This window comes from Cibotium barometz, chromosome 65, assembly GCF_041138505.1.
Source record: "Cibotium barometz isolate CiBa-2024 chromosome 65, ASM4113850v1, whole genome shotgun sequence".
NCBI classification, from domain to species: domain Eukaryota; kingdom Viridiplantae; phylum Streptophyta; class Polypodiopsida; order Cyatheales; family Cibotiaceae; genus Cibotium; species Cibotium barometz.
Window position 1 is genome coordinate 28584734 of NC_141110.1, and position 12127 is coordinate 28596860.

The 12127-nt window shown below is 39.1% G+C and overlaps 1 protein-coding gene across 1 annotated transcript; it reads left to right on the forward strand.

Moving 5' to 3' along the window:
* The first annotated feature begins 2280 nt into the window (after positions 1-2280).
* Positions 2281-3085, forward strand: LOC147603142 (uncharacterized). The gene is made up of 3 exons (XM_086797435.1): positions 2281-2388; positions 2495-2575; positions 2987-3085. The coding sequence occupies exons 1-3, from the start codon at positions 2281-2283 to the stop codon at positions 3083-3085; spliced, it is 288 nt and encodes a 95-aa protein (XP_086653561.1).
* Positions 3086-12127: the final 9042 nt, after the last annotated feature.

Here is a 12127-nt window from a genome sequence, read left to right on the forward strand (position 1 = left end):
AAATAATGTTAACCAGTGTGGTTAACAATGTACCTTGATAACCTCTACATACCTCAATCAATGTTCTTTAGATTCTATCAGGAAGATGTAAGCCTCTTCCCCCTTAAAACTCTTAGTTCTAGGGGTAGTAGGTTTAAACAGCCTTACCTCTTCTATGCTCATAGGTTCATTGTCTATAGTATCAAGCATGTATGTGACTCTTGGCATGTAGAGAGATGTAATTTCTTACACATCTATCGTGGCAAATCTAGTTCCAGTTCATTTTGGAAGTATATCCATGGTGGCAAGAATGTGCGTCCAATTCTCGAAGTCTTTCGACTCTGGGAGGGGTGTGAATTTCATACTATTTCTTTCATCTTCCAATGTCTTATTACATCTCTAGCACAAGTGTACTGCTGTAGATCTAGCAATAGTCACTGAATCTTTTGCCAAGGAAGGGTCCTCCACTCATTGGATGGATCTTCTGAGTACATGTGTATAAGGAACCACAACTTATTGAGAGTGAGGAAGAAGTTTTGATTCCAGATAATATCATTGACCAACAGATTACATCGAGTCGTACTGAAAATCAATATATCAAATACTTGGTCACTTTTCAAAATCATCCTCGTGAAGATATAAGATGGGTGCCTAAGAAATATTTTCGTGCCTTCTTTGAGATCCTCCATTTTTGTCAACAAACCCGCAATTGAGGGCAATTGCAAAGTCAAGCAAGAGGGAATGTTATGAGAATGTATTTTAAGCTCTCTTAAAAATATTATTCTACCCTCTTAGATAATTCGAAGATGCTTGGATTACCTTTGCGGTACGCCAAATCATGTTAATAGCATGGGTGATGCCATCATAAATATTAATACATTTGGTGTACATGGATGTATGATTCGGACTTGCAATGTTTGTTACAGTTGGTTTGTATGGAAGGGTGATTCTTGGGTTCCTTACACCTGGCAAACATGTGTGTGGTGATGGTTTGTATACGTATGGAATATTTATTTACCAATTTATTGTTGGTTATTTTATAGGTGAAAAGGATTCAAAAGATTGAGGAGAATGCACACAATATTATTTGTTGGCACACATTTTTATAAACAAGCTTTGTATATACATGTGCTAGCTTGTGCACATTTTCATTTATTTTGAAAAGCTTAGATTTATCAAGCTTAGACTTGACACTCTATTTTGAGCATAAGAGAGTGCCATGCAAGTAAAAGCACCTTTTTGTATTTTTGGAGGCTATGGCCTATTTTGGAATGGAAAATTAGGTAAATATTCATGTGTGGGGATAGGCCACACACATGGGGGGAAGATTGCACCCAATGTTAAATGCATCCCATATGATGTTGATGATAGCTGCTTTGATCCAGTGCCACCCCGTTGCCAAAGCAGGGTTGATTTTCTTAGTATCCCCAAGTAGGGCATTCTTCCAGTGGTGGAAAGAGTCTTGAGTGGCCAACTTTCCGTTACCAAAGAATTACCTCTTTCCAGAGTCGTTGGGCGAAGGTGGAGCTCCAAAATAAGTGGTAAGTTGTCTCCTTCTTAGTTTTGCATAAGGGAAAGTAGGGGAGACGTTTGTCCACTTGCTTAGCGTGTCCCAACAAATAGTCCTCTAAAGTTAAAAATTGAGGGATGGAACCTTGGTAGATATGTCCAAATAGTTTTAGCCCTTCGATGCCATGAAGGTAGCCTTTTTGATTCATGGAGTGATGTGACTATCATGGATCAGCTCACTAGGCTTTAGCTTCACCAGGGGTTTACATGATCTTCTTGTTGGTAAGTTATGGAACCAGCTGAAGAGACTTATCACCATTGGGGTTGTGGGCCACCAGTCAGGAATGCTCTGTAAGATATGCTCTACATACACTGTTTCTCTCTTACAGTGAGCTGAAATGCATCGTAATTCAAGTGAACCCTTCCAATCTACTTTAGTCCCATAGTTCTGACCATCTATACAAATGCCTTTTCTGTAGTCCCAAAGTTCTGACCATCTATACAAATGCCTTTCTGGTCGAATTTCCTAACAAGAGGTGTTTCAAACTCCTCTATTGCCGTAGTCCACCATATCGATTCGGCTAGTGAGGCATCCCCTTGAATGGCCCTCTAACTATAACTCCTTGGCTTACATTGATATTTTCTTAGGTGTTACAAATGTGGCCCCTCTACGTTAGGGCGTAGGCTTGCCCACACGATCTTGCCATGTTGGAAGGGCTTAACGCCTTCTTTTTCTTTCCTTCTTCCCAAGTGCCTCTTTTTTTCCAGCCCTTAATTGCCTTCCTAGATATAATGATAACATCTCAAGACCCTACAAAGAAAGAGGTTGCAGAGGTGAGGAAGAAGATTGAGTGTGTGGATAGGGATCTCAAGCCATTGAAGCAATTATGTGATAGAAAGGTGAGAGTAAATTAAAAAAACCTATCCCATTTTGCTCGTCTTTCAAACTATTGTTTTGAAAATTTCACATATGTTTACATATCAATTGGCCCTAGTAAATTTGTAGGAAAAGGAGCTTAAGGAAGCTATGCAATTATTCACTGATAAAAACAAGCTAAAAAATGATCTCGTCTCGAGGTTGATGGAGGTATGCCACATCACTAATTATTAGCTCCAATCTTTCATGCTAGATCTAGCTTTAATGTTGATTTTTTTTAATTTTTCAAGTAGAGGTTAGGTTCAAGTTTTGAACTCACTACTTTTCTTGGTAGGAAACGTAGAGGCTCTATAGAGGTTAGGTCCAAGTTTTGAACTCACTAACTTTTGGTAAGAAATGTAGAGGTTAGGTTCAAGTTTTGAATTCACTATTTTTTGGTAGGAAATGTAGAGGTTAGCTTCAAGTTTTGAATGCACTGCTTTTTGGTAAGGAATGTGGTGTTGTAGACACTCTAGCAAGAGTCTACCAATTTAATGTTGATTTTATTCCAATGTGGTTTTATAGATTGTGGGAAACTATTGCTTAATCTTTATTGTTGATTCTTCCATTGTGGTTTTGTAGATTGTGACCAATAGTGAGCAACAACGAATGCAAAAGCTGGAAAAGCTCAACCAACAATTGGAAGCGATGGAAACTTTTAAGAACAATATGCAATGCTAGTTTTAACTTCTTACCATTGGATTCATACATGGGTCCAATAATTTTCTTCTCACCTTATAATTTCTCTATTTCATTTCAACTATCAAAGTCCAAGTGGAGTGGAATGGTGAGGATATGTTTGCTACCTTTGTTACTTAACAAGCTAGATTGCGTTTTAAGCAACTTTCATGGCTATGATTGTCTTCTTCTTGATGATATGTAAACACGTGTTAGGTATTGTTGACAGTAAACAAGATTGTACATTTGATGAGAATTTCTTTTTGTTGGGCTACACATGGGCATATAAACACATATTTTACTTTTCTTAATTGATAGGCTAGATTGCCTATCCAAGATATTTTCTTCACTCATAAGATTTCTCCTCTTTGATGAGCACACATGGATTTGCATAAAGTCCATGATCTACACTTTACCTTGTTTAAAAGGAGTTACGGCAAACAAGATTGTACATTTGATGAGAATTTCTTTGTTTTAGGGTACACATGGGCATATAAACACATGTTTTACATTTCTCAATTGACAAGCTAGATTGCCTATCCAAGATATTTTCACTCATAAGATTTCTCCTCTTTGATGATTGAGCACACATGGATTTGCATGCAGTCCATGATCTACACTTTACCTTGTTTAAAAGGTGTTCACATTGTAGGGCTATCACTGGGGTAAGATTTCGCCTCATTGATGAGCACACATGGATTTGCATAAAGCCCATGATCTACACCTAGCATGGATTGACCTGACCTACAATCCATACTCATATGGTTGGAGCGGTCCATCTAGGTTTCTCTTTGAGCTATAATGTTAGCTTTGTCTTGACACTTTACACACTTGGAAAGCGGGGTTACAACTAGGGGTTAGGAGCCATGCTCCTCATATCATCTAGAAGAGATGATCAGCCACATCATTGTCTTCCTTCTTTAACATTACATTGGCTGCTTTGGCTCTCTTTTTGTGCTAGCAATTCTTTGCTATGTGACCAACCTTGCCACAATGATGGCATGTTATCTTTGTCCTTTGTCCTTCTCTGGTCCTCGGTCCTGGTCCTCTTGAGAAGAGTGCTTTCTCCTCACTCGTAGCTTCAACTGTCTTCCCTCAAATTCGCTTCTCTTCTTCTATGAGTGCTGCTTCCACTCCTACAATGGTTGGATCTAGGAGGTTCTTCAAGATAGCCACTAAGGGCCTATAATCCTCAAGTGTCATGCTTTTTAACAATATGGCTATGGCATCCTCTTCTTCTACTTATGCCCCAATGCCAGCCAATTGTTGAGTTATACTCTTAATTTTGTTAAGGTGTGCTGAAAGTGATTCACTATCCGTAATGTCTAAGCCAAAGAATTGTATTTTCAAGCATATTTTTGAATTCTTTTGCTTTTCCCCAAACAATTTCTCTAGCTCATATCCCAAGCACCCTTAGATGTATCTTGTGATGAAATGTGATGGATAAATCCATCTCCCAACCCTAATGCAATGATAGCTAATCCATTTTCATCCCGGCTTAACCATTTGTTCTTTTCATCCACTTCATCCCTCCAGACATTTTTCCCATACATCTACAATGCCTCATAGCCCATCCTTCATTAATATGAATTTGATTTTGACTTGCCATGTGTGAAAGGACTCCCCTTTGAACTTATCAATCACAAATGAAGTAGTCATTTTAGGGTTGAGAAGGTACTCCTTTGACAGGATATGAGGAACCATTTGCACATGTGACGGTTCCAGCACTTGGGACAGATTCCAGAGATGAGAACAAACCTTTTTGTGAAGTAATGTGCTTACTAGCACCACTGTCAAAGTACCAAGCATCCAATTTTGCCATTGACATACATACATCATGAACAGAAGAGTCATGACTGCAATGTACAGTCTATGCCCAATCATCTTGAGAAAAACTTGCAGATTCATTCTTCTCTACACTTGGTGTAGATGCATCAGCCATAGCCATGCCCGATTCTTTCTTTTTCTCCTTCTCTAGCCTTTTCTTGCACTCATGTATTTAGTGCCCTGGTGGTTTCCTGTAATAGTGATACTTGCCTTTCTTTTTAGGCTTATCACCTTCTTTCTTTGCATCCTTACCTGAGGATTCTGATTTTGGCTTATAGCCACCATGCGAAGAAGCTTTACCTTTGTCTTTCTGATTGGCAACAAAAGCTTGGTCACACCAACTCGCATATTAGATCTGTTTTTCCTAGATTGCTCTTCTTGCAAGAGTACTGAAACCAACTCATCAAATGTAAGAGCATTTGGATTTCCCTTCATCATGAGTCTAAGGGTAGAGGCAAAACTCTGATAAGAATCTGGTAATGCATTGAGAACTGTGGGCACCAATGTACTATCAGGATATATCTCATCCACACTAGCAAGCTGCTCCTTAAAATCTTTGATCTTGGTCAAGAATCTATCCATTAAGTCTCCCTCATTCATGTGCTCAGACTCCAACTGTTTACGCAAATATGTAACACGTGCTTCATTGCGCACTTGGTATAATGTAGCAAGTGCATCCCATGCCTGTTTTAAAGTCTTACATGACTGAATATGAGGAATAATGCTTCGTTTCATAGAAAGTTCAAGCAATGCATGTGCCTATGCATCTCTTCTATCCCATCTCGTCTGAGCAACAGTGGGAGATACTGGTGGTGCATGTGGAGGAGCCACATCTGTATCAAATTCTACTTCAGATATTCCTGCAGCACCTCGTTGTACTGGTAGTTGTGAAACAGGATGAGTTTCACTACCACTGACCACATTCCAAAGGCCTTTAGCAACCAATACATGCCTCATCATATAGGACCACAATGGATAGTTAGTCCCATCAAGTTTGTCCTCAGCAGACAACATGTTGAATACATCACTACTGCCAGCCATGACTTTCTACCAAATGCAAAATCTTTCAACACACTGCAAGTACTACTGCAAGTACTCAGTATTCACTGAATGCAACCTTGGATGGTTGCCAACTGACTGAATCACCTATAAAGTGTATGAAAATTAACACAGAGTAGAGAATAGAGTGTTACTAGCTATGATGGTCGATGTTGAAGACACTGTAGATGCTGCTGCACACCAAATCTTTACCGCTACACAGTCGAAACACCCAAAATCGAGCAGAACCAATCCAAAATGATGCCTCTCCAGAACGTCTGGCAGAAACCTTGTGGTGCCCAAAATGCACTCGAAACATGCTCAGATTGTGCCACGAACCCTAAAAATTTTGTATACGTTGTATACATCACACTACAGTATACACCTTCTTCTCCTAAGAGGGTATCTCAATTGGAGACAGAAAAATAGGGTCGTGAGAGGAGAGAGGCAAACTACTAGATCAAGTGTCAAGGAAGCTAGCTCTGATACCAATTGTTGAAATTAGGGTTAGGGTTGCAACAATGCACACACACAAGATAGAGAAGCTTGAGAGCACACAAAATCACTAGATTAGAATTAACAAATGTGTGCCAAATACAAAAGATAAGTACACACCCCAAAATGAGTAGATAAGAGGGTGTACATACACACGGGAAAAAAACCTCCTAGTGAGGGAAAAAGTGCCCCGATGGTCCTAAGTGTGTTCACAAATATCACTACCATATAATGCTACAATGTTCATAGATTAAAGAGAACAAAAGGAAGAGAGATAGTCTAGAAGGCTAGGTCACTTGATAATGAAGTACAAAAATGAACAGCAACCCTACACTAAGGATGAGGTTGCTTATATACTAGCTAACCCTAAGGTGCCCATTCACACACCTAGATGGCCATAGGGAAAAAACCCAATGGGATAAAGGTGGCCATGGCATAAGTACATGACCTCAGAATGTATTACTACCAAATATTTAGCAAACCCTCCTATAGTATAAATGTGAGGTTTACAGAGATTACAAATCAGTCTCTAAAAGGGCAGAGGCCCAAAGCTTTGCAAAAGGCTTTAAACTTTTTACGTGATAAGGCTTTAGTGAAAAGATCTACCACATTATTATGTATACTACAATATATCAAATTGATCTCTCATACATGGAGTCTGTCTCTAACATAGTGATAATAATGCACTTCAATGTTCTTAGTCTTAGCATAAAAGACACGATTCTTTGCAACTACCATTGTGCTCTGACTATCAGTGAGAATATGAGCAAGGGTGTCTAAAGGGACACAAAGATCCTCCATCAATCTTCTCAACCATGCAAATTCAATTGTCAGAGAGTGAATGCTACTCTTTATTCATCTTCACAAGACGATGTTGCCACATTTGTTTTTTTCTTGCTTAGCCAATATATGTACAAATTGCCAAAAAAAAAGTTTCTAGATGTGAACTATCGTGTATCTGTTAACAAAGTGAATGGTCTCATACGAATAATGGGCCCAAGGTCAATGGACCACGTCCATGGAAATGAAAGAAAGTAACTAGTCATTGAACTAGATTAGTCTAAGAAAACATGGATTAACAAAGGTTCAAGGTAGAAAGAGAGTATTTGTCATTATCAAGTGATTGTCCAAATTACCCCCAATAATGGCCTATGTTAGTATATATACATGACCATCCCTTTCACACTATCATTAATATTGTCCATGGGCATGGTCCATTGGCCTTGTGCCCATTATTCGTATGAGACCATTCATTTTGTTACAAACCATCCCCACCCAAGAAGTTTCATCCTCGAAACCATTGATATGTACAATCATAATCACAATCATTGATATGGACAACCATTGATATGTACAATCATTGATATGTACAACCATTGATATGGACAACCATTGATATGTACAATCACAATCCAGATGGATGGAGTATATGTCAATGGACTCATGTCAAGCTTGAAGCTCATGCTCACACCATGTATGGTAAGATAAAATTGCATGTATATGGCTTTAAACTACCCAATAAGCCTTCAAAACAAGCTATAACATCTACCCCATAATGGCATAAGAGCTTTGTGTAGCTTCCAAACATTATGCATCCAAATCCCAAGGGTATAGGGTTGTCCGTAGTAGTGAATTTACAAGAATTTCTAGCAAACTAATTCACTGTTCTTAACCCTCATTGGACTTCCAAAATGCATCCAACAACCCTTCAAACCCTTTTAATGTAGAGGTAGGTTGCCAAGAAGCTTCTTCTTTAGGTATTCCTTGACATTTGACCAAGTAATCTACTAAAGTACGGTTGCAAATAACTCTTTCTCTTGTACCTAAAATTGCTTTCGGCACATACTCAATCATACCCTCCTCATTCACTAGAGATAGTGCATCTTGCACAAATACCTCCGGTATAAGGTAAGCTTTAAAATGCAACACATGGAACACATCATGAATCTTTGTTGAGGTTGATGGAAGTGCCAATTAATAAGCAACTTCACCAACACGCTTCACCACCTTGAATGGCCCATAGTAGCGAGATGAGATAACTTGGTATTTGTGTTACCTTTGAGAGAACCATATCTTGCTGCCTTGGGAATCCTCAAGAATACCCAATCACCCTCCATGAACTCCAATGGTCTTCGATGAGCATTAGTATAGTGTCTCATCCTTTCTTCAGCTTGCTTCATACTAACTTTGCATTGTTCAAGAGTGCATTCAACTTTTTTATCTCCTCTTTTGCATTAGGATTCACCCCCTCTTGCTTTTGAACCATTATTGGCATATTCACTTTGTACCCATAGAGTGCCTCAAAAGCAAGTGGAAACCACTCATTTCCCAAAAACCTTGCATATCATGGCAATAGTGTCTCAAGTAAGTTTCCACCCACTTGTTCACCCTCTCGATTTATCCATTGGTTTTGGGGTGATAGGTGATGCTAGGTGTCAAAATAGTCCCCATGATCTCAAACAATGTCCTCCAAAATGTACTCATAAACTTCACATCTTGGTCACTACAATTTGCTGTGGTACTCCATGCAACTTGAACACATGATCCACAAACTGTTTTGCAACCATAGATGCTGAAAATTTGACCTTGGAAGGAATAAAATGTGCCACTTTTGTCAAGCTATCCACCACCACATATATACTATCCCATCCCTTCCTTGTGTGAGGAATCCCCGTGATGAAACCCATAGAGATATGTGTCCATTTGCCATCGGGAATAGGCAAAGGTTGAAGCAAACCATCATGCTTATGTGTGGGATCCTTGTTTTGTTGACAAGGTAAGCAACTTGTCACAAAAGCATACACATCTTTTCACATTCCTTTCTAATAAAAACTCTTCAGTACCTTCTCAAAGGTCTTAAACAGCCCCATGTGCCCTAATAATGGAGAAGAATTCATCTCTTCTAACACTTTCTTCTTGTCGCTTGATGTAGGCACAAGAAGGTAGACTTTGCCTTTGTATTGAGTGAGTCCCTTACGAAGCTCAAAATGTAGCAAATCATCATGGGACCCTTGCTATAATTTTTGCCATATATGTGCCACTTCCTCATCCAATAGGTACTCCTCTTGGATATCCAGAATCCAATCTTTATGTATTTTGAAAATTGCGATGCCTATACATGCCCACATACGTGACAATGCATCTTCCACAACATTCTCTTTCTCTTTCATGTAAGAGATTTTGAAATCGTACTTTTTCAATGTAGCCACCTATCTTCTTTGCTTGGGAGAGAGGTTAAGACAAAAAGTATTGAAGTACTCTATGATTACTCTTCACAAAGAAGTGACTCCCATACAAATAATGATGCCAGTTCTTTATTGCATAAAGTATTGCCAACATCTCTTGATCATAGACATGCATAACCATTTCTTTCTCATCAAGATTTTACCTCTCAAATGCAATTACTCCATGATCTTGAAACAAAATAGCCCTAATGCCTCTTCCACATGCATCATCCTTGAACCATAAATCGCTTCATGAAGTCCAGGCATACAAGTATGGGGGTTGATGTAAGCATTCCCTTGAGATCTTGGAAGCTCCTATCGGCTATGGCATCCCAAAAGAAAGCCTCTTTCTTAAGTTTGTTGGTAAGAGGAGAAGTAATATGATCATATCACTTAATGAACCTCCTATAGAATGATGGCAAGCCCAAGAATCCCCTCAATTAAGTGGTATTTGTAGGCGTGGCTGAATTCTTAACACATTCCACCTTCTTGGGATCCACCATAGTTCCTTCCTTGCTCAATTAATCCCCTCAATTAAGTGGTATTTGTAGGCGTGGCTGAATTCTTAACACATTCCACCTTCTTGGGATCCACCATAGTTCCTTCCTTGCTCACTATGTGTCCAAGATACTTAACCTTTTGTGCCACAAATGTATACTTACTCTCCTTTTCATACAAGTATTTGGCTCTTAAGGCATCCAAAACAGCCCTTACATGCATTAAGTGCTCCTCCCCCTTGATATATATCAAACTATCATCAAAGAATATGAGCACACATTTATAGAGAAAGGGTTCAAGCACTTTATTCATTAGGGGTTGAAACGTTTCCGGTGCATTGCACAACCTAACGACATAACCAAATGATTATAGAGACCCATCTCGGTTCGAAATGATGTCTTGTACTCATTACCTTCTTGTATTCTTAATTGGTGATACCTCGATCTCAAATCAACCTTGGAGAAGAAACATGCATCCTTCAACTCATCAAGCAAATCATCAATCCTTGGAATAGGGAATCTATTCTTGATTGTAGAATTATTCAAGTCCCTATAGTCCACACACATGCAAAAAGTACCGTCCTTCTTCTTCTTGACCAAGAGTATGGGTGATGCAAAAGGTGATTGGCTAGGGAGTAACCCATCCCATGTCCATAAGCTCTTGCATTTGTTTTGCCACTTCATCCTTCTCCACTTTTAACAATCTATAGGGTGGTTTATTAACAGGTTTGGTGTGTGGCTCAAGCTCTATCCTATGATCCACCTCCCGTCTTGTTGGCGGGCAAGCACTTTGGCATATGAAACACATCTTCATAGTCCTTTCACAATTCCTTCATACCTTCATGCATAACTTCTTCGTTTTCCTCATTGCTTTGCTTTCTTCCTTATCACAAAGCTATAAAACATATATGCATCCCATATTCTTGAGCTCCCTCTTGAGTTGTGTTACATTGATCATCTTGATACATGTTACATGTAGGTTTCGATCCATATAACCTCATCATTTCCATACATGAAACTCATATAACCTTGCTATAAATTCATGTGGAATAATACAAGAGTTGCCAACAAATCGCAACCTAATATGATATCAATGGGACCCATATCCAAGACAAGTAAATCAGCTTTGCAAGTATAACTACTTGCGAGAACCAAATCCACATTCTTGCATACCAATGCACAATCCATTTTTGCCCCATTAGCCACTTGAACTTCATGCCACGAAGGTAAAGCTATGGGCTACGATTTGAGATTGCACATAGATCTCTTATTGAAAAAGCTATGTGTACTCCCACTATCAATCAAAACATGTGCTACTCTTCCATTAATGCATGCCTTGAGCCTCAGTGTACATGCACCTTTGCATTTGACATAGGCATCACTAGACAAACTGCACAAAGTGGCCACATGGTCTTTATCATCATGAGCACACATAGATAGGGAAAATCCATCATCATAATCAATATTTTCCTTCTTTGACCCACCCAAATCAAAAGGAAACTCACGCTCATCTTCAACTTCATTTGCATCATTGGCACCTTCCACTTCTTCTTTTGCCTCATCTTTGTAGGACTCGGTGAGGATCACGCTGCTAAGAGTCATTTTCTTCTAACTTTGCACACTTTCCAATGATCTTTGCCCCATTTTTCACAACACTTGTAGCATAAACCCTTTCTCGTCAAGTCATTGATACGATCTTCGCCCATCATCTTGCTCTTTTTATTTGCCTCAAATTTATTCCCACCATCAACATTGGAAGATTTAGGAAAAGAGATACCAAATCTAAAATTTTCTCTACCACCTTTTCCATAAACGGTTGGGAATTTTGGAGGACCAGAATAAGGAGTAACACTGCTTGAAGCTTTACCCACATTTGAAGTATCCAATTCAACCCTATTTTGCATACTTTTCTTCAGAGATCTCCGCTAATAAGAGAATAGCCTCCTTGATGGTGTGGGGTCTTT

Coding starts and splice junctions, on each gene's coding strand:
- LOC147603142 (XM_086797435.1), top strand. CDS start 2,281: ATGATAACATCTCAAGACCCTACAAAGAAAGAGGTTGCAGAGGTGAGG. Junction 2,389..2,494: donor AGCAATTATGTGATAGAAAG/GTGAGAGTAAAT, acceptor GTAAATTTGTAG/GAAAAGGAGCTTAAGGAAGC. Junction 2,576..2,986: donor TCGTCTCGAGGTTGATGGAG/GTATGCCACATC, acceptor GTGGTTTTGTAG/ATTGTGACCAATAGTGAGCA.